This window comes from Hemiscyllium ocellatum, chromosome 7 (genome assembly GCF_020745735.1).
Source record: "Hemiscyllium ocellatum isolate sHemOce1 chromosome 7, sHemOce1.pat.X.cur, whole genome shotgun sequence".
Taxonomy (NCBI): Eukaryota; Metazoa; Chordata; class Chondrichthyes; order Orectolobiformes; family Hemiscylliidae; genus Hemiscyllium; species Hemiscyllium ocellatum.
In genome coordinates this window covers 35316328-35343894 of record NC_083407.1, presented here as the reverse complement: position 1 = coordinate 35343894, position 27567 = coordinate 35316328, and the positions used below count along the sequence as shown (strand labels likewise).

The following is a 27567-nucleotide window of genomic DNA, read 5'->3' as shown; positions in this document are numbered from 1 at the left end:
CATCTGAGAAACTTCTGCAGAGATGTCTTGGAGCTGAGATGCCTGACCTCCAACAACCACAACCATCTTCCAATGTGCAAGGCATGACCCCAACCAGTGAAGAGTTTGCCCCCGATTCCTATTGATTCCAATTTTGCTGGGGCTCTTTGATGCCATACTCAGTCGAATGAAAACTTGATGTCAAGAGCGATCACTCCCACCTGACCTCTGGAATTCAGCTCTTTTGTCCATGTTTGAACCAAGGCTGCAATGAGGCCAAGAGCTGAGTGGTCCTGGTGGAATGCAAATTGAGCATCACTGAGCTGTTTGATAGCACTTTTGATGACACCTTCCATCACCTTCAATCAATGATTGAAAGGAGATTGATGAGATGGGTAATTGCTCGGATTGGATTTATCTTTCTTTTTATATATACATACTTGGGTAATTTTCCACATTGTCAGGTAGACATCAGTATTGTAACTGTATTAGAACAGCTTGGCTAAGTACGTGTCTTCAGTACTATTGTCAGAATGTTGTCAGTGCCATAGCCTTTGCAGAATACAGTGCCTCTGTTTCTTGAAATCACGTGGAGTGAATTGAATTGACTGAAGACTAGTATCAGTAATGCTGGGGATCACTGGTGGAGGCCGTGATGGATCATCTACTTGGCACTTCTGACTGAAGATTGCTATAATTTTTTCAGGCCTAACTTTTACACTGAGATGCTGTGCTCTTCCATTATTGAGGATGGGGATACATGTGGAGCAGCCTCCTTTGTTTAACTGTCTACAACCATTCACTACTGCATGTGTCATTTCAACAGAGCTTAGTTCTGATCCATGAAATTGCTTAGCTCTGTCTATCACTTGCTGCTTATGCTGTTTTGGCATGCAGGTAGCCTTGTTTGATAACTTCACCAGACTCACCCCTCATCTTTTGGAATGACCGGAGTTGCTCCTGTACTCTCCATTGAACCAGGGTTGATCCAGGTTATATTCACCCAGGAATATACAGGGCCATGAGGTTTGAGAGTGTATTGCTGGAAAAGCACAGCATGTCAGGCAGCATCTGAAGAGCAAGAAAATTGACATTTCGGGCCACAAAATACAATGGAGGGTAAGTTCAATGTGGATTTTTTTTTTTTTTTTGAATTAGATTACTTACAGTGTGGAAACAGGCCCTTCGGCCCAACAAGTCCACACCGACCCGCCGAAGCGCAACCCACCCATACCCCTACATATACCCCTTACCTAACACTAGGGGCAATTTAGCATGGCCAATTCACCTGACCCGCACATCTTTGTGACTGTGGGAGGAAACCGGAGCACCCGGAGGAAACCCACGCAGACACGGGGAGAATGTGCAAACTCCACACAGTCAGTCGCCTGAGGTGGGAATTGAACCCAGGTCCCTGGCGCTGTGAGGCAGCAGTGCTAACCACTGTGCCACCGTGCTGCCCCACGGAGGCAGGACTTTGTCTCCATGAGGACTGTGTGATGCTGACTCTTACTGATATTGTCTTGGACAGATACATCTACAGCTGGCGGATTCGTAAGGATCAGGTCAAACATGTTTATCCTTCTTGTTGGTTCTCTTACAACCTGCCACACACCAAGTAATAATTGAATTACTGGTGCTGCTGCCGAGCCTCTCTTGGGGGATATTGAAATTCCCCACCCAGAGTACATTTTGTACCCTCATCATCCTCAGTGCTTCCACCAAGTGTTGTTCAATATGGAAGAGCAGTGATTCATCAGCTGAGAGAGTTGAAATTAGCAGGAGGTTTCCTTGTCTTTGTTTTACCTGAAACCAGGAGACTTCATGGGCTCCAATTTCAATGTTGAGGACTCCCAGTGCAACTCTATCCTGACTGTAAACCATTATGCCATCACCTCTGCTGGGTATGCCCTGCCAGTGGGACAAGACATATCTTGGGCTGGTCATGTGGTGTCTGGGACATTGTCTCTAAGGCATATTTCTATGAGTATAATTGTTGCTTGACTAGCATGTGAGATAGCTCTCACAGTTTTGGCGAAAGTGGGGACTGCAGATGCTGGAGATTAGCATTGAGAGTGTGGTGCTGGCAAAGCACAGCAGGTCAGGCAGCATCCGAGGAGCAGGAACATTGATGTTTTGGGCAAAAGCCCTTCATCATGAATCAAGGGCTTTTGCCTGACATGTTAATTTTCCTGCTCCTCGGATGCTGCCTGGCCTGCTGTGCTCTCACAGTTTTGGCACTCACCCCCAGTAAGGATGACTTTGCAGAGTTTCTTCTATTTTCTTTTCTGGCTCCTATGTCAACGCTAGGTCTGTTCAGTTTCATTTCTTTATTAAGATTGATACAACTGAGTGGCTTGCTATCAGTTAAGGGCAGTCAATCACACTGTGATGGATTTGGAGTCACATATCGGCCAGATCAGATGAGGTTGGCAGAATTTCTTCCCTGAAGAATATTATTGATCCAGATAGACTTTTCTAATAATCAGCAATGGTTTCATGGTCATCAGTAGATTTTTCATTCCGGATATTCTTTGATGAATTCAACTTGCACCTTCTGCCATGTAGAGTTTGAACCCAGATTCCCTGACCATTCGCGGAATTTTAGATTAATAGTTTAGCAATAGTACTACTCAGCCATTGTCTCCCCTTCGGTAAGGGGCCCAATAATTCTTCACAGTATTCAGGGTATGGTCTGACTCATGCCTTGTACATTTTTAGCAAAACCTCTCTACTTATGTACTCCATTCCCTTCAAAATAAAGACCAATATTTTATTTGCTTTCCCTATTATTACCTGCCGAACATTGATGCTGGCATTTTGTGATTAATGGATGAGGACTCCCAAATCCTTGGGTTCCATAGCTTTTTGCAATCATTCTCCATTTAGGTTATATTCAGCTCCTCTATTTTTCATGCCGAAATGCATAACCTCATATTTCTACATTACTGCATGTACAAAGTGTCTGCATCACTCACTGATGCAACAGTCAGTTAAAACATTTCAACTTCATGGAAAAGCCCAAAGAATGGGATCAGATGCTAGCTCAACTCTCTTTTACATTTGAATATAAAATCATTAACTTACATATCTCTGTGTCCCATCATATTCACACCTTTCAATTCGCCCGACAGAGCCATCGGAGAAATACAGTTTCTCTGCTTTATGATCAATTGTAAGTCCATTTGGTGTGAAAATGTCTGTGCTGACAATGACTTGAACATTTCCTCCAGACAAGGTTGCTTTCATTATACTTGGCTGTTGTTCATTCCAGTTTGTCCAAAACATTAAGCTGTTGGGAAAAGCATGTCAAATTAAATTCATTTGTAAAGCATATCTTGAGTCTACTGCAGAAAATATCATTTGACAGTTTATCAATAAATTAGAACAGCACTGATATATAAATTACACAGTTCCATTTTTAGTTGGTAACACCGATCAACTTTATGTCACCTACAATTCATTCATCATTGCTTAGTGCACAAAAAGTAATTGAACTTGCTTTCATGGCAAGCAATGATTAAACTAATTTGACTCATGGTAATTTCATAATATTTTCACAGAATTACAGAGGATATATGACCCAGCAACAGGCTATTTGGTCCATCCAGTACTTACCAGCTTAAATGTCCCCTGTTGAACCTCCTCCATCTTCCCTTATCTAAATCAACAATTCCTGCAACTCTATTTCCTTCTCTGTCAAATGCTTTTCTAATTTTCCTTAAATATCCAGTAATATTCACTTCAAACACTCCCTGTAGTTGGCATGATAAACAGGTCAGGAAGGGTAATTTTCACCCCCTCGTTTTAATTATCTCTGCAACAATATTTAAGATGTATCAGCAACACTTTGTAAACCAGATCAAAGTGAAGGAAGTCCATTTCTTAGTTTTGTTTGAGTGCTAGAGTGTGGAGTTTTATGATTTATTAACATCCCCACCCAAAACAAACATCATCTAACACATACATAGAGACAGGTAGTAAGCATAGAAACAGCAGGGCAGGAAAGTGATAATTGATAGATGGGAAGGTACCCCAGGAGAAAGTGAGGACTGCAGATGCTGGAAAACAGAGTCAAAAAGTGTGGTACTGGAAAAGCACACCTGGTCAGTCAGCATCCAAGGAGCAGGAGAGTCAATGTGTCAAGCATAAGCACTTCATCAGAAATGTGGGCCAGTGTACAGGTCGGTGTGCCAAACTACCACTGCGCCACCCCCCACCCCCGCCCATCAGCTGGTTTGATGGTGAGTTTGGAGTTGGAGCACAGGGAGTGGAGGGATGTATGTAGCATGGGTGAGAGGTTGCAGTGGGTGAGAGGGGTGGACAGGGTTGAGGAGGTCAATGTCGTGGTGGCAGTTGGAGATGACGAGATTGAGGGTGAGTAACAGATCAGCATGGAGTGTCCAAATGGATGGGGTGTGTTGGAGGCAGGCAAAGGAGTCCTCAGAGGATGGGTGGGAGTCTTGATGGAAAAAGTAAGTGCGGAGGCGGAGGAAGAAAAACTTGATGTCATGATGCACGTTGAATTCATTGATCTGGGAATGTAGTGAGATGAAGGCACTCCTCCTCAGTGAGAGGAAAGTCTGACAGAATGGTAAAAAACACAGCAGGGCTGGGGGTTAGGACCTGGTGTAGGGCTGGAATTGGGAATGGGGGTGGAGACTGTCTCTGGGATGGGTGTGGTCATGATATCATGGGCAACCTCACCAAAGGAAGTGACACACACCATGGGGATCGGGGGGTTGTGGAGATGGTGTATTCAGTAGTATCCATGGGGGCAGAAGTGACGTTCCATGTAACATTTGTGATGTCTTCAGTGGTGGCTGCATGCTCATCAGTAGTGTTCAGGTGAGTGACAACAGTGGGGGCGAAAGTGGCTGAGGTGGTGGCAACTATGCGGTAGAAGTGACGTGACAAGTAGCCTTCACGGTGGTTCTGGTGACCATCGTGGAGGCAGTTGCCTTAGCGGCAATTGCTGAGGTGGTATAGTCAGCAGTGGTGCAGTCTGTGGATGGAAGTGACATCATCATTTGCCGTGGTAGTGGTGGCTGTAGCGTCCGTATGACTAATGGTACTCTAGTTACACTTTAAAATTTTTATGAGTCCTTGAGATATTGCATCTTAGGCCTGAATCCTAAGTATCTAATTGTTGTCTTGTTTCTTCAGTTGCATTGAAGTATAGATCCCAGTTAAAGGATGTTGTTTGAAGTTCATTTTTCAATGGGTAGTGGTTTTTGAGGATTTGAAAGAGAGAGACTATCTTCCAGTTGTCACTTACAAATTAATAATTCCTTGTTGTCTGCTTTGTTGTTCAAAAGTAGTTCTTATTAATAGGGTCACTTATGGATTTCTGAGTCTGCTGATTATCTGCAGTGTGTTCAGCTTGGAGAAACAACTTTTCATCTCAATGTGAAACTTCTACAAAGATGTGATTCAATGGGGAGATACAGATTTGTATTTCAGTGCCCTTTTATAAGTGTTTATTTGGATCTATCTGATTTTTTTTTACTGACAGCTTCATGAGCTTAGTTTCTTAGTCAGATGATCACAACAGCCATTTAGGTCAGTATTTTTTGATTGTAATTTTATTTTTAGCCTATGAAAGGCCTCAGGTATTAAAACCAAATAATTGTAGTCAAGTACCAATAGGTTTGCCAGTAATTTCTGTTTTTGTAACAATAGTTTGCCTTTGCCATTATCATTACATAATGATTTCCAGGTTCTTGCCACTCTTTCAATAGAATCATAGTATCATCGTAGTATCCCCACAGTGAAGAAACAGACCATTTGACCTAACAATCCAACACCAACCCTCCAAAGAGCATCCCACCCAGACCCATCCCTGTAACCCTGCATTTCCTGTGGCTAATGCACCTAGCCTACACATTCCTAAATACTTTGGGCAATTTAGCATGGTCAAACCACCTAACTCACTCATCTTTGGACAGTGGGAGGAAACTGGAGCACTTGACGGAAACCCACACAGACACGGGAAGGATTTGCAAACCCCACAAGTGTCTTCTGAATTCACTACTAGGATGAAACATGATTTTTTTCACCACTCTATCATTTTCTAGTTTTTAAGCCATGAGTCAGATCATCATGTGGATGATCCTAGCCCTGCTATCTGTCACAATTTGCCATTCAACAGCAATTTGATTCATCGGTTAATGACCTGAGAGTTTGCTTGCCATCTCGATGATAAGCATGGACACTTAAAGCTAAGAGCCAATGAAAGGACTTTCTACCATTGAAAGACCTTAATGAAGAGAGAGAGCAGACACTTTGATTTTGAGGTGTCCTTTCAGCATCTTTATTAACCATTGGACAACGAACATGATGGAAAACTCTTTAAGCGCTGAATGCAGACCAGGTCAGTGTGATGGATGTGCGATTCCTTAAAGTTAATATGGATCTGTGCAACTTGCTGTCTACCACTGGAAAGCCACCCCTGCAATTTCAATGGCCTGCAGGCTGATTGAAACATTTCATTTGGCCTCTGATAAACATGACCTTAATTTGTCCTCTAACCGAATCATTCAGCTATGTGTGGGAAATTCCTTTCCTGCTCCCATATTGGTACCAAAATACAGGTTCTGTTTTCTAACTCAGTGTGCTCCCTTGTCATTAATGCATTAGGAGCTTAGAGAGGTCAGGCTATCTCTTTCAGTTTTGCTAATGCTAAATTGCTTGTATTTCATGGGGATCTTTCCCCCTTCCACCTCCAGACTGATGAGTTAAAAACCCTCCGTATAGTCATACAGCATGGAAACAGATCCTTCGGTCCAACTCGCCCATGCTGACCATGTTTCATAAACTGAACTAGTCCCATTTGCTTGCATTTGGGTCCATACCCCTCCAACTCTTTCCTATCCATGTACCTCATCAAATGCCTTTTAAATGTTGTAATTGTACTCACCTCTACTATTTCCACTGGCAGTTTGTTCCAGATATGTATCTCCCTCTATGTGAAAACGTTGCCCCTCATATTCCTTTTAAATATTTCCCCTCTTACTGAAAAGCCTCTCATTTTGGGCTCCTTTACTCTCAAGAAAAGACCTTGGCTATTTTCCCTATCCATGCCTCTCATGATTTTATAAACCTTTATAAGATCACCCTTCAGCTTCCGACACTCTAGGGAAAAATAAATTCCAGTCTCTCCTACAGTGTGGAAACAGGTCATGTTGCCCAACAAGGTCACATTGACTCTTCAAAGAGCATCATCCCACCCAGACCCACCCCATCCCTGTGACCCTGCATCTCCCATTGCTAATCCACCTAACCTACACATCCCTGAACAATAAGAGCAATTTAGCATAGCCAATCCACCAACCAGCATGTGTTTGGACTGTGGGAGGAAACTGGATCATCTGGAAGAAACCCAGGCAGACACAGGGAGAGTGCAAATTCCACACAGACAGTCACCTTAGGTTGGGATTGAACCCGGATCCCTGACACTGTGAGACAGCACTGTTAACCACCGCACCATCATGTCTTCCCTTATAACTCAACGTCTTAACAATATCCTTGTAAGTCTTTTCTGCACTGTTTCCAGTTTAACAATCCTTCTTACAGAAGGGTGACGAGAACTGTGCGCAGTACTCGAAATGTGGTCTTACCAATATCTTGTACAATCGTAATGTGATATCCCAACTCAATGAAGGCAAACGTGCTTAATGCCCTCTTCACCAATCTTTCTACCTGTGACGTCACTTTCAAAGACCTATGTACCTGAACCCATTGGTCTGTCTATTGAAACTGTTTCCTCTATACAGCTCCTTCCTGTCCTAGCTACAAGTGATTCAACGTCCCATGTAATGAAGTCAGAAAAAACAGAAATTGCTTAAGAAATTCAGCAGATCTGGCAGAATCTGTGGAGAGAGAACAGAGTTAATGTTTTGGGTAGAGTGACTTCTTCAGAACTCACTCACTGGACCTGGAATTTTAACTCCGCCTTCTCTCCATGGACTGCAACCAGACCCATGGAGTTTGTACAGCAATTTCTGTCTTTAGTTTCAGATTTCCAGCATCTGCAATTTCCTATTGTTTTTTTCTCCATGAAATGGAGCCATTTTTTCCACACTGATGTTTAACCACATGTTAAATTTGATTTATTTGCTCCCATGCCAATTTGCATATAGTTTGACATCCTGCTTTTTAAATTAGAGCCTAGAATTTTTTTCTGTTACTCCCTCCGTCATTTCTCTTAACATGGATCATGGCTAATTGAATTTTCCTTCTCTCATCCAAATTCCTTTCTGGTTACTATGAGGCATCTCTTCCATTGGACTGGTCAGAATGTATGGAGTAGATCCAATGTCCTTATTAAGCAGTCTAGTCTGACGGATGTTTGTGTTTGAAATAGGGCTGCACTGGTTAGAATTTTATGTTTCTTTAGTTAGGAAAGTTATGGTGGATGGGAAGAGAGTGCATAAGATCATGTGGGATAGCAAGGGTGGGGGTTGGAGCATTATGTATTTTGTCAATGGCAGAATAGAATCTACAGAATGCCTACAATGGAAACAGGTCCTTCGATCCAATAAGTCCACACTGTCCTTGCAAAGAGTATCCTCCCCCAGACCCATTCTCCTACCTTATGAGTCTGCATTTACCCTTGACTACTGGACTTAGCCTCCACATCTCTGAACATGATGGACAATTTAGCACAGCCAATTCCTTGCCAGCCCACTCACCCTAGGACCAATTCATGCACTTAATTGTCCAATTAATGCAGGCTTCATAAACTTGGCAAAGTTTCAATAATGGTAGACTTAGAAAGCTTTCCCCTTTCAAGATATAACTGCATTACACAGTGTTTCATTACGGATCAGGAACTTTGTGTAACATAACACAAACAATAACATTATTCAAGTGATATAATTATGTTAAATTTTTCCCCTGTAATATGTTTACCCTATTTCTATTCAGATTTTCATTGGAAAGTAATTAAGTTATCCAGTAATTTGATTATAGTCATTAAAAAATGTTTAAGGGCCAATTGTGCATAATTTCAATGCAAAATAGCACATAATTCCAATTTACCAATTTTCAATTAAATTCAGATTTCACAACAAAACGTAGAGTATAGGGATGTACAGCATGGAAAAAAAACACTGGCCCAACTCATCCATGCCAACCAGATATCCCAATCCAATCTAGTCCCACCTGCCAGCACCCAGCCCATATCCCTCCAAACCCTTTCTAATCCAGATGTATTGTAAATGTTGCAATTGTACTAGCCGCAACCACTTCTTCTGGCAGCTCATTCCATGCACATACCACCCTTTGCATGAAAAAGTTGCCCTGTAGGTCTCTTTTATATCTTTCCCCTCTCACCCTAAACCTATGCCCTCTAGTTCCGAACTCCAACCCGGGGAAAATATTTTGTCTATTTCCCCAATCCATGCCCCTCATGATTTTATTAACCTCTATAAGGTCTCCTCTCAGCCTCCAATGCTCCAGGGAAAACAGCCCCATCCCTCTCCCCATTCAAATCCTTCAACCCTGGCAACTTGCTTTTAAATCTTTTCTAAACCCTTCCAAGTTCCACGACATTCTTCTTATAGGAAGGAGACCAGAATTGCACGCAATATTACAAAAGTGGCCTAATCAATGTCCTGTATAGCAGCAACATGACCTCCCAACTCCTGTATTCAATACTCTTACCAATGTATTTTAATGAAAATGTTTTTCAGATTAGTTGAAATGTCATAATGCTGTAAATTATCTCTCACAGCACAGATCTACATTTAACAAAAAACAAATTGAATTAGATTAGATCTAATGGTCTATGTTAAATAAATAATCAATAAAATACAGTACAGTTCAAGGTTTGGATTTTTCAGTCATAGAGTCAAATGACATGGAAACAGTTCCTTTGGCCCACCATGTCTATGTTGATCAACAAACATCAAACTGCAAGAATCCCATTTACCTATACTTAGCCCTTAGGTCTCTTTTATATCTTTCCAATTTGCGTAAATAATAGTAAACTGAAGAATGGGAAAAAGAAGAAATTGCTCTTTCACCTTTGAGTCAGAAGGTTATGAATTTTAGCCTCCTTCTCCAGACTGGGCAGAACCTCGGCGCTCATTTGGGAGTGGGACTGAGGCCAACAGACACACAATTGAAGAAAAGCTCCAATTAAAAGTGCAGGTAGACATTAGTTAAACCAAAGCACTAACTGAAGAAGAAAAGCAGTTTAAGTTCTGTCAATGTTCCTTGTTCAAGATTCCTTTGTTCCTCAGCACTCTTCAGGGATCTACCTTTCATCGTGTATATCATACGACTTCCCAAAATGCATCATCTCACACTTCTCAGGATTAAATTCTGCTGTTGCTCTAATTTATGAGCTGATCAATTTAGGTTGCAGATTGTAGCCTGACACCATCCTCCTCACTATCAACTATTTTCTTGTCATCTGCAGACTTATAAATTATATCTTTGAGATTCACATCTAAGTCATTAACATACATAACAACTAACAAAAGTCCCAACACTGATTTTTGATTCTTGTTTGATTCCTTTAACGAGAGTTAAAAAAAAAACTTTTTCACCCAGAAAATAATTGATAAATGGAACACTCTGCCTGAGTTGATGGTGGAGGCAGGTGCTCTTGCAACTCTAGTGATGGAAAGGGATAAGTTTGCACTGCAGGGCAAGAGTTATAGCTGGGGGCAGGGAAATTAGGATGTGGTGAGGCATGACTTAGGATGCGTGGCTTGGAAAATTAGGCTTCAAGGGAAGGGCACAATTGATATGTGGAGCTTGTTCAAGGAGCAGCTATTGAGTGTCCTTGATAAATATGTACCTGTCAGGCAGGGAGGAAAGGGTCATGTAAGGGAGCCATGGTTTAATAAGGAATTAGAATCCCTTGTTAAAGAGGAGGGCAGCCTATGTAAAGATGAGGCGTGAAGGTTCATTTGGGGCGATTGAGAGTTACAAGGTAGCCAGGAAGGACCTAAAGAGAGAGCTAAGTGCAGCAAGGAGGGGACATGAAAAGCCCTTGGTTGGTAGGATTAGGGAAAACCCAAAGGCTTTCTATAGGTATGTCAGGAATAAAAGAATAACTAGGGTAGGAATAGGTCCAGTCAAGGATAGTAGTGGAGGCTGAAGAGTTTGGAGAGACACTGAATGAATACTTTTCATCAGTATTCACTCAGGAAAAGGACATTGTTGCTGATGTGAATATTGAGTCACAATTAATTAGAATGGATGGCTTTGAGGTATGTAGGGAAGAGGTGTTGGAAATTCTGGAAAGGGTGAAAATAGATAAGTCCTCTGGGCCTGATGGCATTTATCCTAGGATTCTCTGGGAAACAAGGGAGGAGATTGCAGAGCCATTGGCTGTGATTTTTATGTCCTCGTTGTCGACAGGAATAGTGCCAGATGACCGGAGGATAGCAAATGTGGTTCCCTTGTTCAAGAAGGGGAGTAGGGATAACCCTAGTTACTATAGGCCGGTGAGTCTCACCTCTGTTGTGGGCAAAGTCTTAGAGAGAATTGTAAGGGATAGGATTTATGAACATCTGGATAGGAATAATGTGATCAAGGATAGCCAGCATGGTTTTGTGAAGGGTAGGTCGTGCCTCACAAACCTTATTGAATTCTTTGAGAAGGTGACTAAGGAGGTGAGCGAGAGTAAAGCGGTAGATGTAGTGTATATGGATTTTAGTAAGGCGTTTGATAAGGTTTCCCATGGTAGGCTACTGAAAAAAATACGAAGGTATGGCATTGAGGGTGCATTAGAGGTTTGGATTAGGAATTGGCTGGCTGGAAGAAGACAGAGGGTAGTAGTTGATGGTAAAGGTTCATCTTGGAGTGCAGTTACTAGCAGTGTTCTGCAAGGATCTGTTTTGGGACCATTGCTGTTTGTCATTTTTATAAATGACCTGAAGGAGGGGCTAGAAGGTCGGATGATACAAAAAGTCGATGGAGTTGTTGACAGTGAGGAAGGATGTGGCAGGTTACAGCGGGACATAGATAAGCTGCAGAGCTGGGCAGAAAGGTGGCAAATGGAGTTCAATGTAGGTAAGTGTGAAGTGATTCACTTTGGTAAGAGTAACAAGAAGATGGAGTACTGGGCTCATGGTCAGATACTTGGTAGTGTGGATGAGCAGAGGGATCTTGGTGTCCATGTACACAGATCTCTGAAAGTTGCCACCCAGGTAAATAGTGCTGTGAAGAAGGCATATGGCGTACTGGCTTTTATTGGTAGAGAAATTGAATTCTGGAGTCCTGAGGTCATGTTGCAGTTGTATAAGACTCTGGTGCGGCCGCACCTGGAGTATTGTGAGCAGTTTTGTTCGCCATACTATAGGAAGGATGTGGAGGCACTGGAACGGATGTACAGGAGGTTTACCAGGATGTTGCCTGGTATGGTAAGAAGATCGTATGCGAAAAGGCTGAGGCACTTGGGGCTGTTTTCATTGGAGAAAAGAAGGTTTAGGGGTGACTTGATAGAGGTGTACAAGATGATTAGGGGTTTAGATAGGGTTGTCAATGATAACCTTTTTCCACGTATGGAGTCAGCTATTACGAGGGAGCATAGCTTTAAATTAAGGAGAGGTAGTAATAGGACAGATGTTAGGGGTAGATTCTTTACTCAGCGAGTCATGAGTTCATGGAATGCCCTGCCAGTAGCAGTGGTGGACTCTCCCTCTTTATGGGCATGTAAACGGGCATTGGATAGACATATGGAGGATAGTGGGCTAGTGTAGGTTAGGTGGGCTTGGGTCGGCGAAACATCGAGGGCCAAAGGGCCTGTACTGCGCTGTATTTTTCTATGTTCTATGTTCTACCATTTAAGAAGCATCTGGATGAGCACTTAAAATTCCAGGACACAGCAGGCTCTGGGCCAAGTGTAGGTAAATGGGATTATTGCAGTTTGATGTTTGTTGATCAGTATAGACATGGTGGGCCAAAGGGACTGTTTCTATGCCATTTGACTCTATGACTCAAAACTCCAATCATGGAACTGTACAGTATTTTATTGATTATTTATTTAATCTAGACCATTAGATCTAATTTGATTCAATACAGGAAGGAGACATCAATAGGATGATAGCAAAATATACAAAAATATTACTTAATTTAGAAAACTGACCTTTTTTCCCCATATCCAAGAAAAATTGCAATATGATTTTTTTGGATCAATGTATAGCTCTGCTTTAGAACTAGGGGCTATCTTTATGCTGACTTACAAACATTTTGAATGCTTGTGCTTTGGATTATAAAACATGTTCTTTTCAAGAAAGGATGACAAATAAAACTTGAAGCGCATTGCATATGTTTTATCAACATGAAGTAGAATCTATTACAACATGAAAGAGCTACAACAGTGAGCTGAACTGAAGCAGTCAGTAAACATTGCATATGCCCATTTCCTACAGTTTTTAGTTTAGCTTTATGAGTGATACTGTAAATTATCATAAATTTCCGACACAGATTTACACCATAGACTCAATACCAGAGCAATTAATACAAGACACAGACATCAGAGAGGAAACAATTCAACTCTGAGCTTATTGAATGCAAATTGGGTTGCAAAGAATGTTTGAATTTTCAATGCATCATTCCCACAGAATGCAGCTAATTCCTAATTAAAAAGTAGTTCTGCATCGCATTCATATTCCATTAATATAAACCAAAGGAATATAACTTCTGCAGAGGTGTGGAGACAATTAGAAATAATATAATTCTATCTGGGATTGATTGGTTCATTTTACAGAAAACTGTAATGGAAGTGGGAATTCTGATGTGCCATAATAATTCTACGGCTCAACATATCATGAGTACAATCACAATACAAATTATTTGTGAAAGCCACAATTAGATTTTTGTTTAAATCAATACACTAAATGCAAAGTGAGCAATAAGAATTAAGACTAGTTTTTATGCTCCAGCTTTAACAATATTAGAAAGTTGCAAAACACTTTACAGCCAATGAATGATTTTACTGAGCATTGTTACTGTTGTAATACAGGAAATAAGCAGCTAATTTGTACACAGAAAACTCCAAGGTAGTGAACCATGATAATAATCTGATAATCAGTTTTACGTTTTGGTGTTTGAGGAATACATTTTGGATAACTGTCCTTTTCTTCAAAGTAGGGTTAAAGATCTTTTGAATTCACTTCAGAGAGAGGTGCGGTTTTGGTTTAACATCTCGTGAAAAACAGCATTTCCAGCAGCACAGCAATTTAATAGTGTTGCTTAGGAGGTCAACCTCCATCTCAGAACAGGTCTTGAACCAGAATTTTCTGATTCAAAGACAAGAATGTAGCCAACTGAAACACAGCCTCCTCTCAAAAATATTTTTGCACCCATTTTACAAAAGTTAACCATATTTAAACGTGAACCAGAAATACATATGTGAACCTATTAATAAGAGTTGCATTTGAGCAACAGAGCAGATAACAAGGAAATATTAATTTGTAAGCAACAAATGGAAAATAGTCTCTCTCATTCAAAAACCGCTACCCATTGAAAAATGAACTTTAAACAACATACTTTAACTGAGATCTTTACTTCAATGCTACTGACTAAAACAAAATGAAAGCACGGATAATTTTCACACAAATACAGTTTCTAAAATGGGTTGATGTGCCCAGTCTTTTTCAAACTGGGTTGCTTCATGGATGAAACAATATGTTTTTAGCATTATATCTGAAAGTTAAGTTTAATATAATGTAATATTCTGAAAATCATACAAGAAAGGAGAAACAAATTACACCTAAATAGCAATATCTTAATTTTGGGACTTTGCAAAATGCTATCACTGTATATATGTTCTCTAAATGAATGTGGTTTCTGGTCAGGCATGCATTTTATTCTATCTCCTTGTCCCTGGATCATTAATCATAAGACTATAAGATTTAAGACTAAAAGAGAGAGGAGTGGAAGTAAGGCCATTTGGCCCATCGAGTCCACTCCACCATTTAATCATGGCTGATGGGCATTTCAACTCCACTTACCTGCACTTTCCCCGTAGTCATAAATTCCTTGCAAGATCAAGAATTTATCAATCTCTGCTTTGAAGACATTTAACGTCCCGACCTCCACTGCATTCCATGGCAATGAATTCCACAGGCCCACCACTCTCTGGCTGAAGAAATGTCTCCTCATTTCCATTCTAAATTGACCACCTCTAATTCTAAGGCTGTGCTCACGGGTCCTAGTCTCCCCGCCTAATGGAAACACCTTCCCAGCATCCACCCTTTCTCAGCCATGCATTATCTTGTAAGCTTCTACTAGATCTCCCCTCAACTTTCTAAACTTGAATAAATATGATCCCTAGATCCTGAACCGTTCATTGTATGTTAGGCTTACCATTCCAGGGAACATCTGTCTGAATCTCTGCTGGAACTGCTCCAGTGTCAGTATGTCCTTCCTGAAGTGTGGGGACCAAAAGTGGACACAGTATTCTGAATGGGGCCTAACTAGAGCTTTATAAAATCTCAGAAGCACATCGCTGCTTTTATATTCCAACCCTCTTGAGATAAATGACATCATTACATTCGCATCCTTAATCATAGACTCAACCTGCAAGTTAACCTTTAGAGAATCTTGGACTAGCACTCCCAGATCCCTCTATACTTTGGCTTTATGAATTTTCTCACCTTTTAGAAAATAGTCATGCCTATATTCTTTTTTCCAAAGTACAACACCTCACGTTTGCCCACGTTGACTTTTATCAGCCATTTCCTGGACCACTCTCCTAAGCTGTCTAAATCCTTCTGTATAACTCTCCCTCCCACTCCACCGAAGACATGCAGGTCCTTGGACTCCTCCATCGCCAGAACATAACAACACGACGGTTGGAGGAAGAGCGCCTCATCTTTCACCTGGGAACCCTCCAGCCACAAGGGATGAACTCGGATTTCTCCAGTTTCCTCATTTCCCCTCCCCCCACCTTGTCTCAGTCGATTCCCTTGGACTCAGCACCGCCCTCCTAACCTGCAATCCTCTTCCTGACCTCTCCGCCCCCACCCCCTCTCCGGCCTATCACCCTCACCTTGACCTCCTTCCACCTATCACATCTCCATTGCCCCTTCCCCAAGTCCCTCCCCCCTACCCTTTATCTGAGCCTGCCTAGCACCCTCTCCTCATTCCTGATGAAGGGCTCTGGCCCGAAACGTTGAATTTCCTGTTCCTTGGATGCTGCCTAACCTGCTGTGCTTAAACCAGCAACACATTTTCAGCTCTAAATCCTTCTGTAGCTTCCCCACCTCCTCAGTACTATCTGCCAGTCCACCTAACTTCGTATCATCAGCAAACTTCACCAAAATGCCCCAATCCCTTCATCTTGCTGCCCCAAAACTAAACCCTGCGGGACACCACTTGTCACCAGCTGCCATTCTGATAAAGAACCTTTTATCCCAACTCTCTGCATTCTGTCAGACAGCCAATCCTTAATCCATGCCATTCGCTCACTTCAAACACTATAGGCCCTCACCTTACCAGCAACCTCACGTGAGGCACCTTATCAAAGGCCTTTTGGAAGTCTAGATAGGTAATATCTACTGGGTTTTCCTGGTCTAACCTATTTGTTACCTCTTCAAAGAATTCATGACCTCCCCTTACTAAATCTATGCTGACTTGCCAACCCTGCACTTCCAAGAATTTAAAAATCTTATCCTTAATGATGGATTCTAGAATTTTACCAACTACTGAGGTTATAATCAGCCTATAATTTTCCATCTTTTGTCTTGATCCTTTGTTGAACAAGGGGGTTTCAACAGTGATTTTCTAATCATCTGTGACTTTCCCTGCCTCCAGTAACTTTTGAAAGATCATAACCAATGCCTCCACTATTTCCTCAGCCACCTCCCTTAGAACTCTAGGATGTAGCCCATCGGGGCTAGGAGATTTATCAATTTTTAGACCTTCCAGCTTTTCTAGCACTTTCTCTTTTGTAATGGCTACCATAATCAACTATGCCCCCTGACTCTCCTTAATTGTTGGGTTATTACTTATGTCTTCCACTGTGAAGACTGATGCAAAGTACTTATTAAGTTCTTCAGCTATTTCCTCATCTCCCATCACTAACCTTCCTGCATCAATTTGGAGTGGCCCAATGTCTACTTTTGCCTCTCGTTTGTTTCTTATGTATTGAAAGAAACCTTTGTATCCAAGTCTAAAAAGTGGACAATATATCCTAGGGGGCATAACCACATTTTTCCTTGACAGTGTTGTGAACTCTGCCTTTGCTTGATTTTGGAAGAACTTACCAAACTTTAATTATTTTCAATTGAACTCATTACGGGTGAATTTTAGCTTACTTTTTTTTCATGATTTAAACTAAAGATTTAATAGCATGAAGAAACCAACTCTGTGATCTTACCAACTGGGGACACCCCAATTTGTGAAATGTACTATGCCATCAAGGTGATATAGTCGAAATAAAAGTTTTCATGAGCTATGTGAGAATGTAATTTGTTAAAGTTTCAATTTGTAATTAAAGAGCGGTGAAACACATGTACATTCCGCAGCTCTGAATTTTAGCCAATTAATTTGTAGGAACCATGAAATGGAAACAAACTGCTTTGTCACAGACAGAGTTCAATTTTTGTGTACATCCAGTCTCAAGTTCAAGAATATCATTCAAAAGAATTGAGAGCAGATCAATTTCTTGCTCTCTTGTTGAAGAATAGGGTTGGCACAGTGGCTCAGTAGTTAACAATGTTCTCTCACAGCACTAGGGACCCGGGTGTGAATTCGCCCCTCGGGCAACTGTCAGTGTGAAGTGTGTACATTTTCCTTGTATCTGCATGCATTTCCTCCCGGTGCTCCAGTTTCCTCCCACAGTCCAATAGGTGCAGGTTAAATGGATTTGGCCATGCTAAGTTGCCCATAGAGTATATGGATGTGCAGGCTAGCTGAATGAACATAGGGAAATGCAAGGTTACGGGAATAAGGTGAGACGATTGGGCTGGGTGGGATGTTCTTCGGAAGTTCGGGATGACTCGATGGTCTGAATGGCCTGCTTCTGCAGCAGTAGGGATTCTATGATTCTATGAATGATACACAAATTTAACTGTATAGTAAAAATTTTAATTTCTACATACCATGAAGTGAAAATACACAAAGCAACAATGATATAATATATTTTTTAAAAATTGTCCACTCTTTACGCAAGTATTAGACAATGAGAAAATAGTATTGTATCAAAATGGCAATTACATATTATGGATCTAATGAACTTTTAAAAAATGGCAAAAAAGCTTCTTACTTGTGGCACTCATCCAATGCAAGTACATGAGGATGGTCGTTAGGAGACATTGCAACAATGATATCTTGGTTGAAAGCTCCAAACCTGCTTTGGTCAATGGTGTGTCTTGTAATAGTTGAGGTTGTAGAACTTGTCCAGTAAAGTGTATCCCAGGCTTTGTGATATGCCAAACCCTCAACTGAGCCTACATCTGTTGAATTTAAAATCAAAATGTCAATCACAGTTTACATGTTCCTGCATGTTTACACATGAAAACAGATAGGAAGGAAGTGTGAAGTTGTGCAAGTTTTGCATGATGGGATACAGACTTGTGCAGATACGAACATCCATAGTACTAACTCAGAAAGCCATCAAATTTTGTAACATATAATGATCCTAACTGACAAACACTGTACACCCTGTGGAAGGCCTATAGGTTCATATTCAGTAGCAATGGAGTACCATTTGCCATTTAAAGAAATACTCAATGTTTGAATAAAACTGTTTGGTATTTCCTTGCTTGCAGGACACAATAAGGGACATTGCTTGAGGCCCAACAAGCTCACCTGTAACCAACCTCTGAAATTTTCATCCTGACATTCCTTGCAATTACTGGTCCCTCAATGCCTTTGTGATTAGCACTTTCTTACCTCAGACCAAAAGATAAGGCAACTTGGCCTGTAGATACTGTGTGCTGGGAGAGGTCCTCTGCTTGCAACCCTCTTTACCTGATGTAGTTTGAGGGGCAGAAAATGGCTACCGTACAAAATTTTAAAAATAAGTAAGAGTTGTAGGCATTTATACATGGAAGAAAGAAGTAATTTGGTAGCTCTCCCCATAAACTGGACAGTACAAATCCTATTGTCCAGGGAACTGCATTTGATGGCCACCTATTATAATTGAGAATTGATCATTTGGGATACTAATAAATCATAGCTTTCCCGGTGACACCCATATTTTGGAAACCAAAAATGGGAAATGCTACTTCAAGAACTCTGCGACAATAATCACATGAGTATTAGCATGAGTTAGGACATCTATAAGCTGGAGTTAAAATGCAATGAGAGTGGGTTTGAAATCTTTGGAACTTGATTTTAAGTTTGAACTTTACTTGTCAATGTTGGTTGACAAATGTGAAGCCAGGAATAGATCAGTTAAAATGATACGGGTGTGAATGTGGCAGGAAAGAAAGCACTTGGCATGACTTTTACCTCTCACCTGCATTAACCCTGCTGTTAAAAGGATTAAAATCTACCTTATTCTTATGTACTCTCATAGGATATCAACAGTCAGCACCTTATGAAAGCCACAGGGCACAAGAAAGGGAAATAGTAACTGTTCAATGAACACAACCCTAATATTAATAAGTGATCACATCACAAAACTTTCATGCTAAAGTAGTTGAGAAAATATAAAGAATTAAAAAAATTATGGCAACATGTTATAATCATTGCAGAATCTACTTGAGAAATGGGTCTTACATATAGCAGGATTGCTAAATTTCTCAACAAGGGTGAAATTTAATGTCATGTCTAAAAGCACTTACATCACAATTTTGCAATCTAAGTTAATGGAATCAGTGAAATCGACAATGTCTTTAAATGCTATATGGAATTTGACATCCTCTGTATTGCACTGAATGATAAGATGGTTTTCTGTTGTCGTATGCAGAGTCATTAAATATCTCAGGGATTGGTTAAAAATTGTAGTTTGACCTTAATTTTGGCTGATCTTCGAGCCTTGTCAAGCCATCTCCAGAGTCAAACTAATGGAAAATATATGAGAATAGCCTTGAAACTGAATGATCCTGTCAGAACCTGTATTTTACATTTTTGTTAGCTCTTCACCTGCAGAATTGTGCCAGTTAAAAACCAGCACACACATGGTGCATATCATATTGCCTCAATGTTAACCTGTTACCATGTACTGTTCTTGTTAGATAGAGGGATTGAAAATGAGCCTCTCATGTCTGTTACAACTCATTATAGTAACACATCATAAAGCACACCTGCTATTCCCAGAATCACACCAAATGTTACACATTTTAAAAAAAATACATTCAATATCCCAGATGTCGGTTTGCTCGCTGAGCTGAAAGGTTCATTTCCAGACGTTTCATTACCTTACTAGGTAACATCGTCAGTGGGTCTCATGCGAAGCAATACTGAAAATTTCTGCTTATGTTTGGGTTTCTTTGGGTTGGTAATGTCATTTCCTGTGGTGATGTTATTTCCTGTAGTGAAGTCACTTCCTGTTCCTTTTCTCAGAGGGTAGTAGATGGGGTCTAACTCAATGTGTTTGTTGATAGAATTCTGGTTGGAGTGCCATGCTTTGAGGAATTCTCGTGTGCGTCTTTGTTTGGCTTGTCCTAGGATGGATGTGTAGTCCCAGTCAAAGTGTACCATTCCTCATCCGTATGTGAGGATACTAGTGAAAGTGGGTCATATCTTTTTGTGGCTAGTTGGTGTTCATGTATTCTGGTGGCTAGTATTCTGCGTGTTTGACCAATGTAGTGCTTGTTACAGTCCTTGCACGGTATTTTGTAAATGACATTATTTTTGCTCATTATCTGTGTAGGCTCTTCCAAGTTTATTAGCTGCTGTTTTAGTGTGTTGGTGGGTTTGTGAGCTACCATGATGCCAAGAGGTCTGAGTAATTTGGCAGTCATTTCTGAGATGTCTTTGATGTAGGGGAGAGTGGTGAGGGTTTCTGGACGTGTTTTGTCTGCTTGTTTGGGTTTGTTGCTGAGAAATCGGTGGACTGTGTTTATTGGAGTTCTCAAAACTCACTAATTCAATATCCCAATTTAGCTGACTTTCAGTCCAGGGTTGGTAGAAGACATGGACCAGGTTTCTATACTGAACAGTAATTCTTATTTATTACAAGTAATTAAACTATAACTACAGATAAATATTGGCATATAACACTACTAGCTTAAAGTCCCCTTCTCCATAAGACCGTAAGACATAGGAGTGGAAGTAAGGCCATTTGGCCCATCGAGTCCACTCCGCCATTCAATCTCAACTTTATGAAATTCCCCTAACAAACATGCATGCACAGTGGCAAACAAGAGGGGAAAATAGATTATTGGCAGATGTAGAAATACTAGATCAGTTCAGCAGACTTTGCTTCTTGTTTTTCTTCAGCTGGTCAGACTCTATGTTATTCAAATTCTTTTCTCTCTCTGGATGCTTCAATTGGCTTGTGAGTAATACAGAATGGTGATTCACTTGAAAAATATCACTAATTCAATTCTAAAGTCACAACTTGTAGAACTGCAGCAGGAAAGGTAGATGATTTTCTTCAGGTATAAACTGAGTTTTTGAATGCAGAGAAGAGGCACCTGCTGGGGTGAGAGAAAGTCTGCATATTTATTTTCCCATCTCTCTCTCTCTCTGCCTCTCTCTTTCTCACACTCACTCTCTGGTTCTGTAACAAGTTTCCACATCCAAGATGCTCATCTACCTGAGAACCTCTGGTAGACTTCTTGGGAAGCAAAAGGTATCTGTCATTGATATCTGTTACTTGTCCACAGATTAACCAATTTCTTGTTGACAACAAGAGTTGCAACAATGTACAGTCTTTGTTCCAGATTGTCTACAATATAATATTCAATTATTGCTTATTAAAACAGTCATTTGCAATCATTGCAATGATAGATCACATATTACTTGGTTTAAAAACTGTAACCACTTGTTCAAACACTAATTATAAAACAGTTCTTTCTCATTTCTACCTCCTGTTTATAAAACCACAAGAAGATTAAAAAAAGATGTGATCCTTACATTATGTACATACACAGATACCACAGGAGTTAAAGTGTCAGTTGTTGACATTAGTTGCACATTAATAGTGTCAGTGCAGTTAACATATTGCATATTTTTTGGTAATAGCATTTTTCAGATCACTGCTGAACTAGTCACAGAAATCAGTTCCTCAGCCAGTCAAAATATGTGATGAATTTTCAGAAGTCATGTTTTCGTTTCTGTTCAATATCGAAAGGCAAGTGTAATGAGATATATTTTGCTACAAAGCTTTGCTGAGCATAACCTATGGGCAGAACTTTTCAGTTAGCAGGCTGGTCCCTACAATCATTGAATACATTGAAGAGAGAGGCTGGAAAATGGACTTCTGTAACTGAGGAATCAATAGGGTCCATTATTCAGGAGGTTCTCAACTGCCTTCTGAAATGGCCTAGCAAGCCAATTAGTTCAACGGCAGCTAGGGATGGGTAATAATGCTGGCTAGCCAGCGATACCCATATCACATGACCAATCTTTAAAAAAATTAATAACAAGGCATTTGGGAAGTTAAAATATAATCCATCAGAATAGTATAGTTTGCTGAAGGGCAGATTCTGTTTAACTAATTTGCTAGAGTTCTTTGAAGATGTAATTTACAAAGTGGATAATGTGTAGACATAATATTGCTGGACTTCAGAAGGCATTCAATAAGGTGCCACACAATACATTAATACACAAGATAAGATCATATGTGATTAGCAGTAATATATTAACTTGGAGAGAGGTTTGGCTAACCAGTAGAAACTAGACAGTCAGGACAAACGGATCTTTTTCTGATGGGCAGTGCCACAACTACTAACAATCTAAATTGAAGACTTGGATGCAGGGATAGAAGATATTATAGCCAAATTTGCAGATAGCTCTAAAATAGGTGAGAATGTAAATTACAATGAAGATAAAAAAAAACTTAAAAGTGGTCATGAATAAATTAGGTAAAAGGAGCAATATTTGGATACTGAACCTTAACATGGACGAGCATGTTCATTTTGATAGACAAGTAAAAAGATAATTTAGTGGAGAGAAACTTCAGATTGCTTCTGTGCAGAGGGATCTGGATGGTCTCATGTAAGAATCACAGAAAATTAGTACACAGGCACAGCAGGTAACAAGGAAAGTAAATGGAATTTTGGGGGTTTTGGCAAAAGGAATAGAGTATTAGAGTAGGGAAGTGCTGCTGAAACTGTACAGGGTATAAATGAGACCACATCAGGTGTATTGCATACAATCTTGGTCATCTTACTTAAGGAGGGATGTAGTTATTTTGGAAGAAATTCAATAAGATTCACTGGATTGATTCCAGAGATATGAAAGTTATCTTATGAAGATATGTCCAGACATATGCTTTCTCAAGTTTGGAAGAATGAGAGGAGATGTAATTGACATATATAAAATACTAAAGGGGATTGAAAAAGTAGATGTGGACTGCATGTTTCCACTTGACAGGCAATCTCCAAAGACAGACCACAGTTTTAGGATGAGAGGTAACAGGCTGAAAATATAAATGAGAAGGAATCACTTTTCACAAGGGGTTGTGAATCTATAAAAGTTGTTATCCCTGAGTGTGGTAGAAGCTGGGACATTGAGTAAATTTAAGGAGGAGATAGCATGTATGGAATGGCAGAGCAGACTTGATAGACTGAATTGCCTATTCCTGATCCTAGTTCTTAGGTTTTGTACTCCATTCAGGAGAAGGTCTCATTTGAGAGAGCTGTCAGGCAATCTGATTTGCAGTCAGTGCTTTATTTTATGCTTTAAACCAATTCTGCTACCTGCACAATGACACATCAGTCTGAATATCTCTGGCTATGAGTGTGTGCACTATACTGTATATTTCCATAATTCTCCTTATCTCTATGTAAAGCTCTTTAGTTCCATAACTACAGTCAAACCCCTTTATTTTGATCTGTTCATAGTAATTTATCAAAAGCAGCCCTCTAGTACAATGTCTCAGATCTCTCTCTCTTCCATGTTCATTCCAGATGGCTATCTTCTCTCTTACTGATGTCAGAGTCACATGAACAACTCCCTTATGATGATTTACATGAATCTTATTATATCACAGCAACCCTGTAATTTTAGCAGCATCTGTAGCTGCAGTGGTCAGATTGCGATAACAAGCAGTCCCCAGATTAGTGTTTATGACAGTGGAATTCAACAGGAGATAAATGCTGGGTTTGCCCACTGGGAAGATGAAATTATAGCTAAAATTGGGATGGGGGTGAGGTGACCTGTGTGGGGAGCAGGGGTATTGAGGAGAGTCATAGAGAGGTATAGCATGGAAACAGACTCTTCAGACCAACTCATCCATACCAACCAGATATCCCAACCTAACCTAGTCCCATTTGCCAGCACTTGGCCCATATCCCTCTGAACCCTTCCTATTCATATACCCATCGAGATGCCATTTAAATGCTGTAATTGTATTAGCCTCCACCACTTCCTTGGGCAGCTCATTCCATACACGCACCATCCTCTGCATGAAAAAGTTGCCCATTAAGTCTCTTTCATATCTTTCCTCTCCACCCTAAACCTATGCCCTCTAGTTCTGGATTCCCCCACTCCAAAGAAAAGACTTTGTCTATTTATCCTATTCATGCTCCTCATGATTTTGTAGTCCTCTATGAGGTCACCTCTCAGCCTTCGACTCTCCAGGGAAAACAGCCCCAGCCTATTCAGCCCCTCCTTCTAGCTTAAATCCTCCAACCCTGGCAACATCCTTGTAAATCTTTTTTTGAACCCATTTAAGTTTCACAACATCCTTCTGATAGGAAGGAGACCAGAATTGCAATATTCCAAAAGTGGCCTAACCAACATCCTGTACAGTCACAACATGACCTGCCAGCTCCTATACTCAATGCTCTGACCAATAAAGGTAGGCATACCAAACACCTTTTTCACTATCCTATCTACCTGCAACTCTACTTTCAAAGATCTTTGAAGCTGCACTCTAAGGTCTCTTTGTTCAGCTCCCTAGGACTTTACCATTAAGTGCATAAGTCCTGTTAAGATTTGCTTTCCTAAAATGCAGCACCTCGTATTTAGCTAACTTAAATGAGGTCTTGACGGATAAGTCTTTGAGAAAAGTAGGTGTTGATGGAGCAAATGGCCTGATTTTGTTTGTACCCATCTACTGTTCTATCAACCTCATAATGTTCCTGCAGCTGTAACTTCAACAGCACTCCCAGTCACTGACATAATGATAGAATATGACTCCAAGAATATCATCTCTGCAAATGTGTTGCTGGTCAAAGCACAGCAGGCCAGGCAGCATCTCAGGAATAGAGAATTCGACGTTTCGAGCATAAGCCCTTCATCAGGAATAAGAGAGAGAGAGCCAAGCAGGCTAAGATAAAAGGTAGGGAGGAGGGACTAGGGGGAGGGGCGATGGAGGTGGGATAGGTGGAAGGAGGTCAAGGTGAGGGTGATAGGCTGGAGTGGGGTGGGGGCGGAGAGGTCAGGAAGAGGATTGCAGGTTAGGAGGGCGGTGCTGAGTTGAGGGAACCGACTGAGACAAGGTGGGGGGAGGGGAAATGAGGAAACTGGAGAAATCTGAATTCATACCTTGTGGTTGGAGGGTTCCCAGGCGGAAGATGAGGCGCTCCTCCTCCAGCCGTCGTGTAGTTGTGTTCTGCCAGTGGAGGAGTCCAAGGACCTGCATATCCTCGGTGGAGTGGGAGGGAGAGTTAAAGTGTTGAGCCACGGGGTGATTGGGTTGGTTGGTTCGGGCGGCCCGGTGGTGTTCTCTGAAGCGTTCCGCAAGTAAGCGGCCTGTCTCACCAATATAGAGGAGGCCACATCGGGTGCAGCGGATGCAATAGATGATGTGTGTGGAGGTACAGGTGAACTTGTGGCGGATATGGAAGGATCCCTTGGGGCCTTGGAGGGAAGTGAGTGTGGAGGTGTGGGCGCAAGTTTTACATTTCCTGCGGTTGCAGGGGAAGGTGCCGGGGGTGGAGGTTAGGTTGGTGGGGGGTGTGGATCTGACGAGGGAGTCACGAAGGGAGTGGTCCTTGCGGAACGCTGATAGGGGAGGGGAGGGAAATATATCCTTGGTGGTGGGGTCCGTTTGGAGGTGGCGGAAATGGCGGCGGATGATACGTTGTATGCGGAGGTTGGTGGGGTGGTAGGTGAGAACCAGTGGGGTTCTGTCTTGGTGGCGGTTGGAGGAGCGGGGCTCAAGGGCGGAGGAGCGGGAAGTGGAGGAGATGCGGTGGAGGGCATCGTCGATCACGTCTGGGGGGAGTCTGTGGTCCTTGAAGAAGGAGGCCATCTGGGCTGTGCGGTATTGAAATTGGTCCTCCTGGGAGCAGATGCGGCGGAGACGAAGGAATTGGGAATATGGGATGGCGTTTTTACAGGGGGCAGGGTGGGAGGAGGTGTAGTCCAGGTAGCTGTGGGAGTCAGTCGGTTTATAATAGATGTCTGTGTTGAGTCGGTCGCCCGAGATAGAAATGGAAAGGTCTAGGAAGGGGAGGGAGGAGTCTGAGACAGTCCAGGTGAATTTCAGGTCGGGATGGAAGGTGTTAGTAAAGTTGATGAACTGTTCAACCTCCTCGTGGGAGCACGAGGCAGCGCCGATACAGTCATCGATGTAGCGGAGGAAAAGGTGGGGGGTGGTGCTAGTGTAGTTGCGGAAGATGGACTGTTCCACATATCCTACGAAGAGGCAGGCATAGCTGGGGCCCATGCGGGTGCCCATGGCAACTCCTTTAGTTTGGAGGAAGTGGGAGGATTGAAAAGAGAAGTTATTCAGGGTGAGGACCAGTTCAGTCAGTCGAAGGAGGGTGTCAGTGGAAGGGTACTGGTTGGTGCGGCGCGAAAGGAAGAAGCGGAGGGCTTTGAGTCCTTCGTGATGGGGGATGGAGGTGTACAGGGACTGGATGTCCATAGTGAAAATAAGGCGTTGGGGACCGGGGAAGCGAAAATCCTGGAGGAGGTGGAGGGCGTGGGTGGTGTCCCGAACGTAGGTGGGGAGTTCTTGGACTAAAGGGGACAGGACCGTGTCGAGGTATTGGGAGATGAGTTCGGTGGGGCAGGAGCAGGCTGAGACAATGGGTCGGCCGGGGCAGGCAGGTTTGTGGATTTTGGGCAGGAGGTAGAAACGGGCGGTGCGGGGTTGTGGGACTATGAGGTTGGAGGCGGTGGATGGGAGATCCCCTGAGATGATGAGGTCCTGGATGGTCTGGGAGATGATGGTTTGGTGGTGGGAGGTGGGGTCGTGGTCAAGGGGGCGATAAGAGGAGGCGTCCGCGAGCTGGCGTTTGGCTTCAGCGGTATACAGGTCAGTGCGCCAAAATACCACCACGCCTCCCTTGTCTGCGGGTTTGATGGTGAGGTTGGGATTGGAGCGGAGGGAGTGGAGGGCTGCACGTTCTGAGGGTGAGAGGTTGGAGTGGGTGAGAGGGGTGGACAGGTTGAGTCGGTTAATGTCACGGCAGCAGTTGGCTATAAAGAGGTCGAGGGCGGGTAGGAGGCCAGCACGGGGTGTCCAGGTGGATGGGGTGTGTTGGAGGCGGGAGAAGGGGTCGTCAGAGGGTGGGCGGGAGTCTTGGTTGTGAAAGTAGGCACGGAGGC

At 42.0% G+C, this 27567-nt stretch overlaps 1 protein-coding gene across 1 annotated transcript in view; it reads right to left on the bottom strand.

Moving 5' to 3' along the window:
* LOC132817331 (low-density lipoprotein receptor-related protein 1-like) overlaps positions 1-27567 on the bottom strand; it is a 1680787-nt gene that overhangs the window by 344356 nt on the left and 1308864 nt on the right. The window contains exons 43-44 of the mRNA XM_060827740.1: positions 18212-18401; positions 3067-3271 (exon numbers count right to left, since the gene is read on the bottom strand). Coding sequence (XP_060683723.1) covers positions 3067-3271; positions 18212-18401 — 395 coding nt within the window. The remainder of the gene's footprint in view (positions 1-3066; positions 3272-18211; positions 18402-27567) is intronic.